The sequence below is a fragment of the Sus scrofa genome, chromosome 4 (genome assembly GCF_000003025.6).
Source record: "Sus scrofa isolate TJ Tabasco breed Duroc chromosome 4, Sscrofa11.1, whole genome shotgun sequence".
Classification (NCBI taxonomy): domain Eukaryota; kingdom Metazoa; phylum Chordata; class Mammalia; order Artiodactyla; family Suidae; genus Sus; species Sus scrofa.
Window position 1 is genome coordinate 77,398,292 of NC_010446.5, and position 21,220 is coordinate 77,419,511.

At 47.3% G+C, this 21,220-nt stretch overlaps 1 protein-coding gene across 1 annotated transcript in view; it reads left to right on the forward strand.

Annotated features, from left to right (window-relative positions):
* The window catches only part of OPRK1 (opioid receptor kappa 1), a 29,728-nt gene continuing 9,514 nt past the window's right edge, over positions 1,007–21,220 (forward strand). Inside the window, exons 1-3 of the mRNA XM_003355059.5 lie at positions 1,007–1,175; positions 1,531–1,833; positions 16,277–16,629. Coding sequence (XP_003355107.2) covers positions 1,577–1,833; positions 16,277–16,629 — 610 coding nt within the window. The 5' untranslated portion in view covers positions 1,007–1,175; positions 1,531–1,576. The remainder of the gene's footprint in view (positions 1,176–1,530; positions 1,834–16,276; positions 16,630–21,220) is intronic.

A 21,220-nucleotide genomic window follows, 5' to 3' on the forward strand; every position in this document is an offset into this window, starting at 1 on the left:
CCAGCTGCAGCAGAGGATGTGAGCTGCGGGCAGCAGCACAGGGCTGTTTGTCTCAAGAAGTCAGCCACTCCTAGACAGGCGTCCACCCTGGAGACTCAGGTCTGCGGTCTCCCAACATCCTGCCTCCAACCCCACCCACCAAGCGGAACATCCCTGGCGTCCTTCAGGGTGCATCTCAGCCTCTGAGTCCTGGCTTCCCTCCCCCAGCTGACCTTTGCTTTCCTGCCTTTTGGTCATCGTAGAGGGCCTCTTTGACCAGCAGAATCTGATCCTGCGACTGGCAGAGCTAGGAGAAGGAATGGTGACTGAATTTCTCTTGGGGCTCAGGTTATTGGAAGCTTCAGAGAACAAGTGCCGTCGTGACAGAACGAATGTGACAGCTGCAGACATTAATACGGGAGAAAGAGACACTGTCACCTACCTGGACCAACACTGAGGCCTGGGACAGGGAGTGTCTTCTGCAGTTAATACCAGGAAAAACCGGGAAAGAATAAGGGGTGGTCTGTGAGCAGTCTCTGTCAGACGGGCGAAGAAGGCTGAAAGGGACAGAATGCTCTATTTATGTACATGCGATCATTAAAATGCTGTGGTTTGGTCTTATTCTAATTGCATTATGTCTTTGGCTGGGTCATTGAAATAAAACTACGATTTTCCTCCTCACCTTAAAGCAGACGTGTCCTGGGAACTAGGCCGATAGCAGCTCTGGACACAGATGCCTGTCGCACTGGACGGCACACCCTTCCTTCAGGACGCCGAGACCTGACCGGCACAGCGGATCTCTGTCCTCGGCGGGGGAGGCTGGGGGGCCAGACGACCCAGGCGCGCGGGCTGGGGCAGGTTCACGCGCAGGGCGAGCAGGCGCGGGCGGGGGCGCGGGGGACGGGTGGGCGGGGCGAGGCGGGGCGGCCGCTCTCCCCGCGCGGGTCCCTGGCGCCCGCGCGTCCCCGCCGCGTCCCGCCCGGCTGAGCCGCACCGGTCGTGGGAGCCGCGCACTCAGCGGCGGGGACGCGCTCGGGGGAAGGCGTCTGCGGTCAGAGCGCGGGGCCGGGGTCTGCGAGTCGGCGGCGCGGGGCTGCGGGTGCGCGGCGATTCAGGGCTGAGCGGGATCCGGGAGCGCGCGGCTCCCCGCCGGCCAGGACCCCTGGCACCGCTCCGCACGTCTCCAGGAGGCAGAGGTGAGCTGTGGGCTTTCAAGGCGCAGTCCTTGGGAGCGAGGGCTCTGTGCTCCAGGGGTGTCTTGTCTCTAGGGGCTCCGAGCGGCAGTTTGGGGACAGTTCCACCTGGGAACCGCGCCTAGGAAAGGGTGAGGGGATTTCAGGAGCCAGGGGAAAGGGGGGCGCGCGCTGTCCCCCTGGGCACTGCTGGCGGAGGTGCTAGGCAGAGGTCCGTCCTCCCTGTCCCGCCCCAGGGACGTGCGGCTCGGGTGGGCGTCAGCGGGCCCTGGGCCCCCAGAGCCGCCGGCCTCGCGCGCTGGCTCGGGCGCGGCCAAAGTTTGCCACCCGGGTCCAGCCCATTCTCTCGCCCCCGCAGCCCGCAGGTGCCGCCTGTCTTGGCCCGGCGGCTGCAGCCTCCGAACATGGAGCCCCCGGTCCAGATCTTCCGCGGCGAGCCGGGCCCCACCTGCTCCCCAAGCACCTGCCTGCCCCCCAACGGCAGCGGCTGGTTCCCGGGCTGGGCTGAGCCGGACGGCAACAGCAGCGCGGGCTCCGAGGACGCGCCGCTGGAGTCCGCTCACATCTCCCCTGTCATCCCTGTCATCATCACGGCGGTCTACTCCGTGGTGTTCGTCGTGGGCCTGGTGGGCAACTCGCTGGTCATGTTCGTGATCATCCGGTGAGCGCGGGTCCTGGCGCCGCAGTGGCCACCGCCGGGAGGGAAGGTCGGGCCTGCCTTCAGGATGCAGACTGGGTGGTGGGGACCCCGCTCCCCGAGCTCCAGAGAGTCTCAGAGGGTGGTCCCTTAGAAGAGAGATTTCTTGGAGGAGTTCTGGGTACAGGTCTGCGAGGTCGAATGCAAGCGACCTCAAGTGTCTTGAGGATTTAAGAGTCTCATCCTCCTCTGCCCGTCAAGCCCCTGGCGAAAACCCCACGGACACGCAAAGTGCTGGGGAGTGGAACAAGGTCGGTGTCTCCTGGGAAGGAGACTGGCCTTGTGCCTAGTTACCTGTGCCAGTTTAGAGCACTTTGTTTCACCCTTTGCAAATATTTCTTTAGATAAAATTCATGCCCACCTAGAACGCTGAAGATAATTCAGGATTTCCTGTGACTCATCAGATAGGTGTTAGGGTTTATGAAGCAAAGCCAGCACACTCTTTAGGGTTGTTGGTATCCATACGTGAACCTTTTTAACACTGAAATGCCATCTTATTTGTTTAGAATACCGGTGGCTCTTTTTACATAAGCCATCCAATATTTATCTTCTAAAGTGTGGGTGCTGAAGGTTTTCAAAAATTGCTTTGCGTTTTATTTCGCATCGTGAGAACTGATGGTTTTATTTTATTGTCCTTTTGTGGAATTGCATTGACATCAGCTTCTAATAATATATAGCCAAACGCACATGCATGCTAATTTTCTGGTAAGTGAAGTGATTTGTATTTTGGCCTCTTGCAACAAAGAAAACAAGAAAAGAAAAACAAAAATCCCAACGTTGTCAGAATGCCCTTAGAGAAGTTTCACTGTCTGGGAGAATGAATTTTTTGGAGCTGCAACTTTGAGAGTGAAATTCCTTTGAGAAGTTCCTGTGAAATAAAGGAAGGATGCAAATCACTCTGTTCAGGGGCATTGAAAGGATGAAGAACTAAATTCTTACTTTATTTATTTTTTTATCCTGACTTTAGTTTTGAAATAGGCTCTTTATTATGAACTTAGGGAACAATATCTGTAGGAATTCCTAGGTGGCTCAGCAGGTTAAGGATCTGGCGTTTGTCACTGCTATGGCTCAGGTCACTGCTGTGGTGCAGGTTTGATCCCTGGCCCTGGAACTTTTGCATGCCACAGGTGCCACAAAAACAAAAACAAAAAAAGTGTATATATTTAAAAAAAAGAACAGTATCTGCAATAGCACAAAGATTCTTTCAAATACCACCTCTCCCCGCTCTGGAACTGAAAACTATCATTTAAGCCCCCGATTACAAATTAAAAAGCTCTTTTCATCTACAATTGCTAGCTTGATACCCTTGGCTTCCATAATTGCTTACTGCATTTTACAGGACTTCTATCAGTGATGAGTACAGGCTCCAGAAGGAGGAATTTTTAACAGCAAATTGTTTCTCCAAGACATTAGTGATTTCGAGGCTGCTCTCCATTAGAAAGATTATAGTAACCAAGGAAAAGACAGCCTTATTCTAATCTGTAATTAAAAATTTTAGGAGCTCTTTGCCACAGAGGCCATTGTTTTGTTCTAAAACTTTGTTACCGAAAAAGAGGATGCTAAGAAAAAACCCACTCCTGTTCCTACTCATATCCTGTTTAAATGCTTGAGTGAAACAGATGTAACTTCTTTTCACTTGAATAAGGCTTCTTAGTTGGTCTACAACTTTTCCTATTGCCCTGAAGTCAGGGTCAAAGAGAATGAAGAATCCTAACATATGTGCAAAGACAACTCCGCGGGGAGCTTTAGACATGTGGCAAAGAAGGAAGAATCTTTGTAGATTGGCTAGGATTTTTAATGGAAAATATAAAGAAATGTAAATATGAACTAAATATATATCCCAAAGATATCCGAGACCAAAATTTGTGAGAAGGGGATAAATTCGGCTAAAAAAACAAAAGGAGTTAAAGAGTTCCCATAGGACATCATCCACCCTCCCCGGAGATCGAGTTTGATGCTAAATGAAGAAGGTGTTCTGTTATGGTCCTGGAATGCCAGCCTACTGAACCAGTAGTTGGCTTAAATCTATTGTTAAGAGCATTAGGAGCGTTCAGGATTTTTCAGTCTGATACATGGTCACAGAGCTGAAAAATAAAACCTCAGAAGAAAAGTTGACAGACTCGGGCTTATTTCACTCAGGAGAGGAAAGGACTGAAGATTCCAGCGACGGTGGCATCAGACATGAGTCGGAAGTCAGAGCAGAACCAGGGTGTGGAATTTAAGCATAGCTTCTGCAATTGACCTCGAGGGCTGAGCAGCATTGCTGAAAAGATGGAGGATCACTGTTGAGAAAGGACCTTTTTTTAGCATAGTATACATGCAAAAGAGTCCTGTTCGGTCATCTAGGAGATCATTCTGGGGGGAAGGTAAGGGTTGTGGAAAAAGCTTTGACTGCATTGAGACCTGCCTTACTAATAGCTTTTCTCACCCTGGGCTCCTGGAATGCTGTCCAGTATCTTCCGAAGATAATTTACTGTTTCAAGGATTTTTATCATTTAATGTAGAGCAACTGCTATCCTTGCCTAATACTAAGGTATTTTAACCTTTCACTGTGAAAACCTTCAATTTGAAGCCCTCCGGCCTCCCTCTCCCCAGGCTTTGGGGTTTGTGGTCCTGGCATAGGAATTTCTCAGCTCAGCCCCTATCCACGTCCTTGGGTCCTAGCAACATCATGGGGTGCCCACGGGGACACTCAGGGTTCTAAGCCTATGACATCTTCACCTCTTCCTGTGCAGGCCACCTGCAGCGAATGTCATGGTTCCCACCCGTCCCCACCCCTGGACCTTGCCAGGCAGCCCCGCCTCTGATACCTTAAAGGTCCTTCTCCACCCTAAGCACAGCTTCCTGCACAAACGGCTGTCTCCTCCCTTAGCGAAAATGATCAAAACCTAATGAGCACTTAATATGCGCTGGGCTGGTAGAGCCACTTACTTCATGTGAATTATTTCCTCATCACCACCATAGGTATACTCCTGCACCCATTTCACAGGTGGTGAAACTAAGGCAAAGAAAGGTCACACCCTACTGTCTTGTGGGATCAGAATGATCCCAGCAGCCTGACCCCAGATCCTGGGCTGTGATCCACTGAGCTCTTCATTCTCCAGGCATGTGGATGGATCCATTCTTGTCTCACTCTCTCCCAGACTCTGCCTTCTCCCGGGACTGTGCCTGGACCCCGTGAGCCCTCCTCCCTTGACGGTTTCGCTCGACCCCCTTGCCATCTTGTTCTTCCGACACTGTCCTTCACCAAACACTAACCCTAGATCAGGGCGGCGCCCTGTCTTCCTTGTTCCCATTCCCAGAAAACTGAATGCTGCTGAATCAAATCCATTTTATCTTCGTCAAGGAAAAGTCACTACCTCGGTTCTGAGTCATCCGACCTCAGTTCTGCCTTGTTTTTCTGCGTCTCTCTCCTATTTTCCAAACAGAGCCAATTCCTTTTCCTATTAAAAAAAAATCTAATGTAATTGCCACTAATTCTCAAGCCCTCTGCCTGGCTGTAGTCCCCTCGTGGTTGGTGAGTGGGCTCACGGGGTCCCCTGGGACCTGGGGCCACCTCCCCTCATCCCACCCATCTCTGCAGAGGGTTTCCCTCCTTCCGTCCCAGGCAGGCCCTGGCTCTTGGGTTTTGAATCATCTCCTTTCTCCTGTCTGTCACCTGCCCTGTCCACTGCTCTGGCCACCTGGACGTGCTCATCGTCTGTCATCTCACAGACAGCCATATCCCACCCTTCCGCTTTCTGAATTCCCTTGGCTAACGTCCCTTCCTCCTCCTGATCATCTTGGAGGAGTGACCAGGGCTGGTCACTGTGGTGTCTTTTGCCCCCTCCTTGGTCTATGCACTGGCGCTTCCTCCCACCCACGCTCCTCCCAGAGGGTCCCAGTCGCTTGTTGGGGCGGGCCATCCCTTGACGTCAGGGGGATTCCGACGCTGGGCCAGTCTCACCTTCTCCTTGACTGCCGTCTTCGGCCACTGCCTTTCTCTTCCATCTGCATCACATTCTCCTCTTCCCCGATGTTTCCCAAATCATCCTCTTTCCCAAGCCTCTCAGCTCCCTGTCCTCACTGCACCCTCCCCGTATCAGTCAGAATTCAACCAGAGAAGCAGAACCCATAGCGGATGTACAGGCGAAGGGGGTTATGCCGTGGCCACATGATATGCGGCTGGCGGGCCGGGTTGCTGTGCCCACATGGGACCTCTGCTTTCTCGGGAAGCGAGGCTCTGCTCCGAAGGTCTTTGAGCTGCTTGGACCAGGTCTTCCAGACCTCGGCTGTCATCGCCTTTGTTCAAGGTCGCCTGGCTCTGGACTTTAACCACATCTACCAAACACCTTCATAGCTGCGCCTTGGTGAGTGTTTGAATATTTGGGGACTGTAGCCTGGCCAAGATGTAGCCTCTTTCAAGGCTCTCAATGGTCTCATCCATTCTTGTGGCTGAAACTGTCAGGGCAAATACTGAGCAGGCCTAACACTCTGCCTCTCTCTCCCACACACTCATCCCCAGCTGCAGGCTTGGCTGGCCTCCTGCCCTCTGGGTAATGATCTTGCAGGCACCTTGGTTTCTAGAGAATCTGCCTGCAGTAGTTTGTTGGATGGAGCTGCGGCAACAAAGTACCACAGACAGGGTGGCTGGTCTCACAGTCTGGAGACTGGAAGTCCGAGATCAAGGTGTTGGCAGGATTGGCTTCTTCTGAAGTCCTCTCCTTGGCTTGCAGGTGGCTGCCTTCTCCCTGTGTCCCCATGTGGTCGTCCTCTGGGTGGACCTCCCTGGTTCCTGGGTCCTGATGGGCTCTGCTTCTGAGGATGCCAGGCATGTGGGGTCAGGCACCCTAATGACCCCATTTTACCTCATGGCACCTCTTTCAAGGCCCTGTTTTCAAAATCAGCCACATTCTGAGGTCTAGAGGGTTAGGACTTAAACATATGAATGAGGACACCGTTCAGCTCTAAACACTGCTTAGCCATTTTCTGTTCGCTTTAAGGAAACACTGTTCAAGGAGTTCCCGTTGTGGCGCAGTGGTTAACGAATCCGACTAGGAACCATGAGGTTGCGGGTTCTATCCCTGGTCTTGCTCAGCGGGTTAAGGATCCAGTGTTGCCATGAGCTGTGCTGTAGGTTGCAGACATGGCTCGGATCCCGCGTTGCTGTGGCTCTGGTGTAGGCCGGTGGCTACAGCTCCGATTCAACCCCTAGCCTGGGAACCTCAATATGCTGCGGGAGTGGCCCAAGAAATGGTAAAAAGACGAAAAAAAAAAAAAAAAAGAAAACACTGTTCAAGCTTCAGTCTTTATGACATTATGTATATATTCTCTTGTTTGATCGAATGAAAAGCCTTATTCTTATAAAGGTATGTTTCTTTCTAAATTCAACATAAGGATAAACAAGGAAGAAATTATTAGGAAAAAATAACAGGAATCAGAAAATGATTTGGTTCTTGGTCTTAAGTGTTGCCTTTTCCTTTTCTCATTAGCTTTCATTAATTCTTTGCCACCACAATAAAGACCGCCAGGGATCAGGCTCTTGCCGACCTTGCTCCGGGCGTAGAAGATGTTGGCTTCCCTATCATTTAGCCTGGGCAGTGCTGAAATTTCCGAAGAGAGGTACCTTTATCAGAAGCTTAGAAGAAAACAGAACCACAAAAATACTCTGGAAATGGTTCCGTTTTCTGAACTCAGGTTTCTTCAGCAAAGGCAGCTAACCCTCCCAAGCTTGCTGGGCATGGAGATTGTTCTCATGAAGGTACTTCTTCTCTTGCTCAGAAAAAGCGGGCAGTTTCTTCCCCAAGCGCGGCAGAGGTCCCACGCCCCGCCCTTTTGGAGGCCATCTCAGGTCACCTGCATATACTGCCCAACTTAGGCCAGCCTTGGGTCAAGTTCACCCCACAATTGACCTTGTGCCAGTCCCACCCAAACTGCTGGCTGTCACCGAATTGGGGAAGTGGGGGGAGGGATGGGGTGACCCCGTCAGAGTGTCTGCTGTAGTACCTCCTCCTTTCCATCTCTGAGTCTTTGTCCTCCTCCGGAAGGTGTGGCTCAGAATCCCTTCATGCGTCTTGCTTATTCTCTCAAACGTCAGCAGAGCTGACCTCAGATGAGGTCACCAGGCTACACCCAGGGAGGCGTTAGAGGAGAGGCAGAGGTGCCTGGGTGTAGTTAACATTGTTGCTCCTTTCCAGCAGCAGTCTTACCATAGGGTTTGATTTTTAAAATATGTTCAAATTTATCCTGAATCCTCTCTTGGAACCAACACTCAACATTTCCTGTAAAGCCAGCATGGTGGAGGAGTTCCCTGGCGGTCTAACGGTTAGGACCCAGCACTCTCACCGCTGTGACTTGGGTTGAGTTCCAAGGCTGGGAACTGAGGTCCCACGTCAAGCGCACCATGGCCAAAAATAAATAAATAAGTAAAGTCCATTTATTTAAAATATAATAAAAATAAAGCAAGCACAGTAAAAGTAACTTCAAAAATTATCTTCAGAAGAGCCTATCTTGAATTTCTCCAAGTAATTGTGTTATTTGACAAGCTCTTAAAAGGGAGAATTGGCTTCAGTGCCACTGTTGATGTGGATTAGCTAAACAGGGTGATTTTCTTCCCTGTGGGACATAAGATCCCAGGAGTCCAAATCCTTATGGAACTGTTTCACAGATCAGAGAGGTTAAACAGCTGCCAAAAAAAAAAAAAAACCAAAACAAACAAAAACAAACAAACAAACAAACAAAAAAACAAGAAAAAAGAAAAAAAGAAAGAGGAATCCCAATTTGATGATCACATACAGAGCTCTTACGCTTTCACACATTCTGGCAGAACTGTAGCCTTCAAATTCACCAAATCACTTTTGGATTGTGTTTCGTTGGTTTTTCCTGGGGCCAGTCTTAGAGTTGGTTTCGGAAGGACCTTAATTTTTGCGGGGGGAGGTGGCCCCTCTCTCTGCTTACCTTTGGCCCTGCCCTGGTGTGCGCTCTGCACTGGGCACCACCTTCTCTCCAGGATATCCTGTGGGCACACCCAGCTGTCGCTGCCGCAGCCGGTTCCGCACTCAGCTAAAAACTGAAAATTGTGCGGCGGCTCTGTGGGTTCCTTTCTAAGGTTTGGCTTACGTGGTTTCAGTGGTGCAGGTAAACAGGCTTCATGAAATACGGCCTTAACAAAGGATGGTTTCAGAATAGCAGTCACTTATCCCTCAACAGAAAACCGGCCAATAGTTTTTTGTTTTGTTTCTTTCTTTCTTTGAAGGGGAGGCTGACCTATGTCTTAGATTAGGAAGATTGAGGTAAGAATAGATTTTAGGAGTAGGAATAATATTGTAAAGGGCTTATGTCTTTTTTTTTTTTTAACCCTCATCCTCTCCCTACTGCCCAACTCAGGCCAGCCTTGGGTCAATTTCACCCCACAATTGACCTTGTGCCAGTCCCACCCAAACTGCTGGCTGTCACCGAATTGGGGAAGTGGGGGGAGGAATGGGGTGACCCCGTCAGAGTGTCTGCTGCAGTACCTCCTTATCCTACTGCCCAACTCAGCAAACAAGTCATAACTTAAACGAAACAAGTCATAATTTAAACGAAAAATGAGGAAAACATAAAACATGGGATGAAATTGAAATATCCCAAAGGAACTGGCCTGAGGTTGGACAGGGCAGCCTTCAGACCAAGAGCGGCTGGAGCTGGGAGCTTTAGAGAAAGGCTGTAACAGTAAGAGCGATATTCTGAGCTCTTTTAATTCACAACAAAACTCTAAACTCTCTCGCTTTACTGTGTTGCTTTTCACCAAGGGAAGGGGGCACTTCCTTCCGACAGAAGGCAGAGCAGGAGGTCACCATGCGGCCAGCTCCGGCACCTGTGGTTCGCCTTAGCTAGGTTGGCTTTCTGTATAAAAAGGAAAAAATAATTGAAGACATGTTTCTAGATGTCCAGACAGTTCTCCACTCGGAAAAAAAAGGACAGTCATTTGAGATTTATAGTTTTCCAGTGGGTGTTTTTGGGCGTGATAAAGACTCCTTGCACACTGCAGAACACACCAGAACATTCCTTGGGGGGCGGGGGTCTGGGCCGGGACTGCAGGAAGGCTGAGCAGTTCCCGGGACCCTGGCCATTGCAGTGAAATCATTACCTCTCCGCCCTCTCTTCCCTCCCTGACTACCACGCAGGGACAGCCAGTGATACCTGTCCACCCTGCAGTCTCAAGAGTGGGGGCTGGGGGACATGCCCCACCCCCTCTCTTCTCCCGATCGCTTTCGTTCTGTGCACATGGGAGAGTCTCAGGGCCTGACGCCTACCTGAATGTGACTCCTTCAGAGAACTGTAGATTGAGGCATTTCAAAGTCAGGTCAGTGGGGAGACAATGGCTGAATCTCCCTTTTTAAAGAAATTAACAAGCTACTGCCCTTTCATAAAGAACCGTAATTTCAACCAGTAAATAATCTAAAAGGATGTCTAGCAAATTCATTTCATTGAGATGAACTGAAAGCATCTGGAGAATTTAATGAAGTACACTCATCATGTTTTCAAATAAGTTCTCCTGAGAATTCACATCAGTGCCACTATCACCTCTGGTTTTTTAAACATAAAATCTGGAGCACTCTGTGTCTGGACAGCACACCCAGGAGGACAAATGAATCATGCGGAGGAAAGAGCGCTGAAACCCGGCTCTCGGGACAATTGGCTCCACCACTGGGCTGGGCTTTGCTAGGTGCTGGAGAACATTCTGCCTCCTTGGTTTTCAGGCCCTCAGACCCCTGCTGTAGGTCCAGGGAGGTGGGATAGCGGCCAGCTTCCTGGGGTGGGGGTGGGGGGGAGGAGGCTTTGCTCACACTCGTGTTTTTACCAGGCCAGTGTTGGTGCAGGTGCCTTCTGTTGGCTGTTAGGTATTTGCAGTATTAAAGGCATCTACTCATAAGAATGGCCATGAGGGTGTGTGTTCTTTCATTTTGTTGGAGCTGTAGTTTGATGACTGCTCAGAGGCTGTGCCGCTTCCCACTGTCTCACAGATTTGAGGAAAAGCCACTTGCTTCCTCTTTACTGAAAAAGATGGGTGTTTATGAAACCTGAAAGACCATGATGTGCGTGACAGCCCTGGTCCGTGGAGGGCAGGCAGCAGGCCATGTTTAATGTCTGCATCCTCTTCTGGATCGTGCCTGTTTCCTTTCGTTGGATGTCTTCTGCCCTGGTGGTGCAGATTCACCCCCACTGATCAGAATGTCCTTCAATCTTCAGCCACTAGAAGTAGCAGAATTCACAGAAGCACATTATTTCGTTGATGTAATTTCTGACTCCTTGAGAAACTTTGGAACCCCATCCTGAATTCCTTTACTTGTTAGGGATGGGCCCTGAGAAGCCCCGAGAATCATCTCTAAGGCTGCTTACTCTTCAGAAAAAGTGGGGGTGTTGGTATCTTGGGGGACTGTAATACGGTTCCTGGAACAATAGTAGGTAATTAATAGTAACAGTGGCGGTATCGTAACAGGAGTGGCAGTGATGACGCGGGCTGGCATTCACTGAGCAGTTATCAAGAACCAAGCCCTGTGCTAAGTAATGTGAGACACCAGCTCACTTAATCATCCTGACAACATTGCCAGATCGAAGAAAGTTCCTAAAACGGTATCTGTCAAGGGACAAGTCCTGAATACTTAAAATGGCTTTTCCTGCTGGTCTTCAGGGTTGTCGTGACCTGACACCCCTTTTCCCATCCCAACCAGCCTCCCACCCACCCTCCCACAGGACCTGTGGTCGGTCCCTGAAGGAGACTAGCCCACAAAGCCCTGTGTCCAGGTCCTTCTCGAAGTGCGAGACCCGTCCAGGTTCTCCCTTCCTGACACGTGTCACCATCTAGTCACCACACACTGATCTTTCTCTCTGTCTACCCCTTTACTTCACAGTACAATCCTTTTTTAAAATTCTTTGCTCTAATTTTAATTTTTTATATTTTTTATTAAAGTATAGTTGATTTACAATGTTGGACATTTTTCACATTTATTTTCTAATTAAAGTAGAGTTGATTCACGGTGCAGTCCTGAGTCAGTTAGTTGAAAAGATCCTAGGGCAGGGTTTGCAGTTTTCTTCCATGTCCTGTATATTGATGGGTATGGAGTAGGCGCTTGAGACATGTTGAAAGTGTGAAAAGATGACGATGGGGAAGGAGCGTGAGCATGGCTGAAAGGGAGAAAGGATGTCACCGTGGCGGGCGGTTGCAGGGAAGAGCCACAAATAACTGGAATCAGTAAAACCAAAACTGTGTTTGTGTTCAAAGATACATGGTGACTGGCCATCAAGATTATGGACTTATTATGCTGCATTAGAGCTCAAAGGGAGCTCCTGACTAAAGAAGCTCATTTAAATGAAAGAAAAGCACTGGGGCAGCAGTGCTCCTCGCTAGCAATGGGCGGTGATGGTCCACGAATGACCCATTACCTGCACTGTCCGTGCGGGGCAGCTGCGGGGATGGGCAGGAAGTCCTGAAGCTGCAGTGTCGCAGGGTCTGTGTTCCTCCCGCAGATGCCTCACTTTTCCTGTGCAAGCACCACGCTTCCCGAGAAACTCTACCTGGTGACATTGGTTCCTGATGGTTCCGCAGGTGACTTTGTTCCCCTCACATGTCTGGGTGCAGATTTAGAAGCCACACCTCACTTCTGTGGCAAGAGCTACACTAGGAAGGTCTTGAGTTAGTATGTGATGGGGGCATTGTTAGCTCACGGGGACACCGTCCATGCCCTTGCCTGGTGATGACCTTCCTTAGGGCTGGCTCCCAGAGCTCCCTCCTGACCCCTCTTCCTGGCCTGCTCCCTGTATCCCACTGTTGTTTCCAGGGTTGTAACGCTGATAAGTTTCACGGGGACAACCCGCAGACTTTGCTCTTTTAATGCCATGTGCTCCTGGGGTGTGTTCGCTGAAAAGTGCAGCCACCCGCCGCCAGCCCACCTCCAGCTGCTCTGCACAAGCCAAGAATTCCCACTCAGATGGTGTCATTTTACTTCAAATACTTGTGCCTTTCTGTAAAGCAGTGTGGATGAAATGAAAAATCATTTCCTATCTGATCATAATGAGAAAGCTTGCTTGTTTCCACCAGCAGATATCCAGTAACTGGAAGAACTTCACTGCTCGTTTGTTTTGGTTAAATGCTAACAGGCAGACTGGCCTGTGGTGGCGGTGGCAGTGGTGGTGGGGGATCTTATAGGCTTGTGTTTGCCAGGTCCAGTTCAGCGTAGCCCATAAAGATTGCCAACAAATATTTGTTGAACTCACAATCTGTCTGTTATTTTATTTTTTAATTTTTTGGCTGTATCCACAGCATATGGAAGTTCCCTGGCCAGGGATTGAATCTGAGCTACAGCTTTGACCTACACAGCAGCTGCAGCAATGCTGGATCCTCAACTCGCTATGCCATAGTGGGAATTCCTATTCGTTACTCTTAATTATACCTGCCTAGCTCTCCCTTGCAGCACTGTAGGGTTGTAAGCATGTGTCTTCCAGAACCCTAGAGGAGGGGCCATGCTCTGCTGCCCCCTCCCTGTCCTCCCCCTGAGCTCCCACTTCTGCCAACACTAGAAAAATCATTTTATTCACTTGGTCTACTTTCTTCAGCTATATTAGGGAAAAGACATAGATCTCCTGGGAAACTCAAAGGACAGTCCTTGTGAGATTCAAACAAGACACACAGGAGTCAAAATACTGGACTTATAAAATATAAAGTACCATAAAGTATAATGTAAGAATGCAGGGCACAGTTCCCTATGCTATACAGCAGGGCTTTTAGTGGCCTCTCCAAAATCTATCAGTTGGAGGGAAAACTTAGGTCCACCTGATTGTACAAGGCAGAGAACATCAGTCTAACTTGGGCAAGAAAGAGGAGGAGATCAGGTCACAGCACAGCAAAAGTCAGAGGTACAGCCAGCTCCAGTCTCTGCTCATATTACGGACCCTGGGGAGAAAATTGAAAGAGTAAGAGGCGAGCTTGTAAGATGCATTTTTCAAACAAGGCATTATTTGAGCAGGTAGCATTTCAGTCTTGTTCATTAGAAACCTTGAGCTCTGTCTCAGGAAATGCACTTGCTCAGTTATCTGTGCCTTTAAAAGCTTATGTTTGAAGCCTTGGTCGTACACGTTCAATCACTTTCTAAAACCTACGAGCCACTTAGTAATATTTGAGTAAAAGCTATAAAGGCAAGACCTATTTTAAAACAGACTCCTCACTCTCCAGATTAAAGCACTGTTGAGTTAAAGAGCATCAAGCCTGAAACCAGGAGATGCTACCTTGGGTACCAGTGTTCACTAGGAACTTCATCCAAGCGCAGGCAGGGAGAGGGCGAGGTGGGGGGCCTTGGGTGGGGCTGGGGCCCTGACAGTGCGGTGTGACCCGGGGTCAGATCATCTACTGCCTTTGACTCCTGTCCTGGTGTTCAGTTTTGTTCTCCTTGTTCCCCGGGACCTGAAACTCAAAAAAGCTGTGCTGAGTTCAGACGCAGAGCTGTCTGTCTTCCTATCAGACCACAGTACCCCCAAGGGGAGCCAAGGCTGTCCTGTCACCACACGTGAACATAAGTTTCTCATGTGGACATTGATGGATTGCACAGCACTGACATAGCAATCAAGAGATGGTATTGATATTGACCTTACAGCTAAAGCAGAAGTAGTTTTCCATAATCTGCTCCTTATAAATAACCTTTAATAAAAGTCGAATCCCTGACATCAAAAAAACTCTGGCTTCTTGGAGGTCCATGGGGCATGGCTTGATTAATTGCAATTAGGTCTGAAAATCTGAGCTGTGTAGAAAGTAATTAACATATAGATTTTCCCAACATAGCTTAGCATTTGGCCTCAGAAAACCTGCTGATGTAGTTTGGAACATTTCACACCCGAAAGATCCCCAGGGAAACATTCTCTAAGTAAAACAATCTTCTTAATTCTGTTTTAGTAGAAAACGGAATTGTTCTAAACTTCATGTTAAAATGGCAAGAAATAATTTAAGCTTAAAGGCAGTCTTTCTCACCTATTTTGAAAATTTCTGTTCCCTCAGTTGGAAGATGAAACACATTGTCTGCTTTATAAATCTCTCAAGATGAGAGTAGAGGAAAACAGAATTCTTTCTCACCTAGTGTGCTAGATTATGCTGTGCCATGTGTAAGAGAAGAATTCAGCCTGCTTTAATACATGCCACATCTAAAATGAAAAGCTAGTGGGACAAGGATGAACAAAAATCTACCATTAGGAGTTCCCTGGTGGCTCAGCAGGTGAAGGATCTGGCATTGTCACTGCCATGGCACAGATTTGCTCCCTAGCTGGGGAACTTCTGCATGGTACGAGCACAGCCAAAAAAAAAAAAATTAACACTGTGTTTTAGTCATTGAAATGGAATATATTTTCAAAATGAAAACCATTTTGCACTTTCAAAAGACGTAATTACAATGATTGATTTCTCAAAGTAACCTTAAGAAGAAGTTGTGTCTGTCTTATCTTTGTTTTACACAGTGAGAAAAACAAAGCATTAAAAAATGATCAGAGCCGAGCAATCCTGGGTAGGATTAAAATGAATCGCGGGAGTTCCCGTCGTGGCACAGTGGTTAACGAATCCGACTAGGAACCATGAGGTTGCGGGTTCGATCCCTGCCCTTGCTCAGTGGGTTAACGATCCGGCGTTGCTGTGAGCTGTGGTGTAGGTTGCAGACGCGGCTCGGATCCTGTGTTGCTGTGGCTCTGGTGTAGGCCGGTGGCTACAGCTCCGATTCAACCCCTAGCCTGGGAATCTCCATATGCCGCGGGAGCGGCCCAAGAAATAGCAACAACAACAACAACAACAACAACAACAAAAAGACAAAAGACAAAAAAAAAAAAAAAATGAATCGCGGTCACAATAAAGATCTGTATTACATATTGCAAAGATCTATATGTATATCCATCTGTTTATTAGCACTTATTTCTTTACCCTTTTCAAATTAAATCTATTTTGGAACAAAGCACTAGAATCAAAGCTAAATAAACTCAGAAAAGTTTGCCCATTTTTCTTCTACCCCTGGTGTCTGGATAGTCCTTTTGCATATTAGATGATGTGGACGTAAAGAATAAGTGAATAAAAAATTCAGGAGTTCCCCTCGTGGCTCAGTGGTTAACAAATCCGACTAGGAACCACAAGGTTGCGGGTTCGGTCCCTGGCCTCGCTCAGTGGGTTAAGGATCCGGCGTTGCCGTGAGCTGTGGTGTAGGTCGTAGACGTGGCTTGGATCCCGCAGTTGCTGTGGCTCTGGCGTAGGCTGGCAGCTACAGCTCCGATTGGATCCCTAGCCTGGGAACCTCCATATGCTATGGAAGCGGCCCTAGAAAAAGTCAAAAAGACAAAAACAAAAAACAAAACAAAAACCAAAAACCAAATTCAGCAGCATATGGCATGAAGACGGAGAGGAGCAACCTTGCTTGTCTTTTAGATACACCAAGATGAAGACCACAACCAACATCTACATATTCAACCTGGCGCTGGCGGATGCTCTGGTGACCACCACCATGCCCTTCCAGAGCACCGTCTACCTGATGAACTCCTGGCCCTTTGGGGACGTGCTGTGCAAGATCGTCATCTCCATCGACTACTACAACATGTTCACCAGCATCTTCACCCTGACCATGATGAGCGTGGACCGCTACATCGCCGTGTGCCACCCCGTCAAGGCGCTCGACTTCCGCACGCCCTTGAAGGCAAAGATCATCAACATCTGTATTTGGATCCTGTCGTCATCTGTCGGCATCTCTGCCATAGTCCTGGGAGGAACCAAAGTCAGGGAAGGTAAGGGAAGCTGTTTTCCTTTCCCTAAAAAAAAGTTATTTTGTCACTGTTCATAAAAGAAGTATATTGTTATTAAAGTAATAGTTGATTTCCAATGTTGTGTTAGTTTTGGGTGTACAGCAAAGCAATTTTGTTATAAGATTTCATTTTTTAGAACGGAACTTCTAAGTATACAAACTCTTAATTTGGGAGCGAGTAGGACACGCATCTAGAAGAAAAGCCAAAGGCCAATGGAAAGATAACATGAAATAGAGCAATGCTGTTTCTTTCCACATCTAAACACAGGATGGGATAGGAGTTCCCGTGGTGGCAGCCGGTTAAGAACCTGACTAGTATCTATGAGATTTCAGGTTCGATCTCTGGCCTCACTCAGTGGGGAAGGAGAGCCTATTGCCGCAAGCTATAGGTTGCAGATGCAGCTCAGAACATGTATTGCCATGGCTCTGGTGTAGGCGGGCAGCTGCAGCTCTTATTTGACCCCTAGCCTGTTAACTTCCATATGTTGCAGGTGTGGCCCTAAAAAGAAAAAAAATAAACAAACACAGGATGGGCTAATGGCATGGCTGGAACACAGAACCCAACCTACCTCCTATTCAGAAAGCGCTCATTGGAATCTGGAGGGTTGGGGCTGAAGGAAGGAACCACAGGGAGGTGGATTTTTAAAATACAAATCCGTTGCATCCTGGCTGTTCTAAGATACATCTCCTCGCTCTTCGTTCTCCCTACAAAGGGCCCTAAATCAGTAAGGTTGTATGCTGGCTCTTTTTTCTTTTTCCTTAGGGGTTAATCTCCCTCCCTCCCTGCTTCATTTGGCTGTAGGCTGTTCAAAGTCAGGTTCACAGAAGGATGAGCAGAACCATCAGACTTTGGACCCATCACTGCTGAGCTGGTGAACAGGATATGTGATGTTTTCCCTGTATTTCTAGGACAGTAATTCTTACCCTGGGGTGTGTTTTGGAATCAATCACCTGGGTACTTTAGAAAGTACTGCTGCCTGGGTCCTACCCCTGGACAGTCCAGGTGTCAAAAATTTTTCAGATGTCCCCAGGTGACTCTGACCTGCAGCCAAGGAGAGAACTATGACTCTAGGAGTTTTGCTTCACTATTCAAATGTAAAGCTGTGAAAATATCTTTGGTCTTAATAGAAATTCATTGAGGGGAGGGGAGCAGAACAATCTCTTTGACTTTGCAAGTGCTGTATCTATTGTTTAGCAATTGTCTAAATGCCCGGTTTATTAGGGGCTTCATGATACGTGGATGTACAGATAAGTAGGGACTTTCCAGGGCATAGTGAAGGGGCAGCTGCTAAAATCACAGCTTTTCTTGCGTGGTACACATTTTTAAATGAAGCGTAATCTTCCCCCGCTTAAACTATAAAATGAATTTTCAGCATAAGCACTGCAGGTATTAAGCTATGATACTTGGTAAATTTTAAGAAATGCCAAACTTTATCAGAGAAACATTTTAAAATATTATTAATTACACACAGGATTTTGTTTTTTTGTGTGCGTCCAACACATAAAAAAATATTGCAAGAAACCCCTCCAGGCCATAGGTGTTGATGCGTAATAAGAGCAGATGCTGGATGTACACCATAAGGGTGAGAAGAATGGGCTCAATAATAAAAGAAGATGGATGATTTTTCTCAGGGCAAAGAAAGAATTGATTTTTACATTTCATGTTATACTTGTAGACTTAACCACACTCTTCTAATCGTTGTCGGAAAATGACATCCTAGAAGGAACGGATTTCAATTAGGCTTTTGCAAGAGGAAATGAAGATAGATGTGGGTTTTCCAGGAAGGGGTTGCTGCAAATGAATGTGTACAGATGCAGTGGAAGAAAAGACCCACTAGTGTCGGCAGAAGATTAATTCGTGTGGCAGAGGGAGGAGAAAATGGGGGAAAATTGAAGTAGTCTCGTGGGAGGCTCCATTCTTTCTGTGTGTCTTTTATTTTCTAAAGCGGACTTGTTTGTGTTGTGTGATGAAAGATGGTCTCCAGACCAGTTCTTGTCCTCATTTTGGGGTGCCGGCATCACACTGCACGGCTCTGAGTCCTGGAGGTGCTCTCTATAGACCGATCAGGGCTGACTGGCCTCTGTGGGTCACAGAGTCACGATTGTGGAGAAGGCTCACCGAAATGAATCAGTATCAGTGCATTAAAACACTTCCACCTGGATAAGGAATCTCAACGAATGTTTCTGTGTTGACAGTATTTCTTTCTGGTTAAGAACCCAGATTCTGGAAGCAGACCGCCTGGATTGAATCCCGACTTTACTATTTATGGGCCCTGTCCCCTGGGTTACTCAGACCTCTGTCACTCAATTTCCTCATCTGTCAAATGGGGGTAATAATGGCACCTGCCTCCTAGGGTGTTTGCACATCTGAGGAGTCGATCCCTGGAGAGCTGGTAAAGCAGTGGCCAGTATGTAGAAAACACCAGAAAAATGATAACAGCATCATCATCAAAACCATCAACATAATGATTTTACCAAGCCCTGCATTACTGCTTATGCTTATTGACGTCTGCAGGGTGTTCAGTCAGTGTTGAGGACTCTTGTGTACAGCAGACTTTTTTTTTTTCTTTTGCCATTTCTTGGGCCGCTCCCGCAGCATATGGAGATTCCAAGGCCAGGGGTCAAATTGGAGCTGTAGCCGCTGGCCTACACCAGAGCCACAGCAACACAGGATCCGAGCTGCGTCTGCAACCTACACCACAGCTCACGGCAACGCAGTATCCTTAACCCACTGAGCAAGGGCAGGGATCGAACTTGCAACCTCATGGTTCCTAGTTGGATTCATTAACCACTGAGCCACAACGGGAACTCTCAGCAGATTTTTCATTTTAGGGGCAATAAGATGTTAAATACAACATTTTACATATTATACGTACATGTACTATTTATGTCAGGAATTCATAGTTTCTCTACTACTGTGATTGTAACAGCGAAGTTATTGTAATAGCTACAAACAGAAATAGAATTGTTCTTAACAAAAGGAATATGCACGAGGAAAACTTTAGGTAATGTTACTGAGTCTAAGCTCCAGTACATCGAGAGATGAGTTCTTGGGGCGAGGAATAGCCACTTGATTCAGAAAGCCAGCAGACCAAGATGGTGGACTAACTTCCTAAAGAACAGATTTAGCAGAGTTAGAATTTAGACTTTTATACTTAAAGGGAAGGGATGTGGCTAGTTGTTGCAAACTTCTTGGGTCAGAATCTTTTGATTTTGCAGCTGTCCAGGTCACGATGTTCCTGTAAACCTCCAACAAGTCAAATGCTATTCTCTGTTCTGTAACTTTTTCTCTCTCTATGAATGGAAAAGTGGTATATCTTTAAAGATCAGAGACTTGAGAATGGGTGATCATGTACATTTCAGGCTACAGGCGACATTCTTAACCTGTAGCAAAGCAATAGAATACAGAGGTTAAAGTAAAAGAAATAGAGTGGCTCAGCCAGAACGAACCTCACTAGGATCCATGAGGATAGGTTTCCATACCTGGCCTCGGTCATTGGGTTAAGGATCTGGTGTTGCTGTGGCTGTGGTGAAGGCCAGCAGCTGCGGCTCCCTTCTGACCCCTGGCCTGGGAACTTGCACATGCCATGGGTGCAGCCCTAAAAAAAAAAATAAAAGGAAAGAAATAAAGGAACATACCCAATACAGAGTCAGATTTGTTCTTCCCAATTACAATAACAGAGCTAACTCTACTCACAACAGCCATGAGACATCAGAATATATACCAAAGAAAGCTGTGACCCTCTAGTATTAATATAAAAGTAAATGAAAGATGTCTTTTAAAAGCTCATTATTGAGTTATGATTGACATGTAAAGCACTGTATTTAATGTGTACAACCTGTGAAACTGTCACCCCAAGAAGACCATAGATATATCTGTCACCTCCCAAAGTTCCCTCCTGCACTTGTACTATTTTTGCTCATGTAGTAAGAACATTCAGCGTAAGATTTTAGTATTCAGTAAATTTAGCATATTTTAAGATGTAATACAGAACGGTTAACCATTGGACCTATGCTGCATAGCAATTTCCAGAACCTGTTTACTTGTATAATTGAAACTTTTTACTTGGCCCATTGCATCCCATTTCTGAAAACCACCATTCTATTCTCTGTTTCTATGAGGTAGACTATTTTCGATTCCACATGTGAGATCAAGCAGTATTTGCCTGTCTATGTCTGTCTTATGTCACTTTTAGAATAGTGTCCATCAGATCCATTCATGGTGTTGAAAATGGCAGGAGTTCCTTTTTTTATGGCTGGATACATCAAATATAAATGTAACTATATACACACACACATACATTTTCTTTATCCGTTCATCAATCCATGGACATTTATTTCCATATCTTGGCTGTTAAGAAAAATGCTGCAGGAAACATGGGCGTGCAGGTACCTTTTGAGATTCTGATTTCATTCCTTTAGGTAAATACCAGAAGTGGGAGTGCTAGATCATGTGGTAGTTCTATTTTTTTTTTTCTTTTTTGTACCCCCCATGGCACATGGAGTTCCTGGGCCAGGGATGGTATCCAAGTTGCAGTCGCAACCCAAGGTGCAGCAAGGCTGGATCCTGTAAC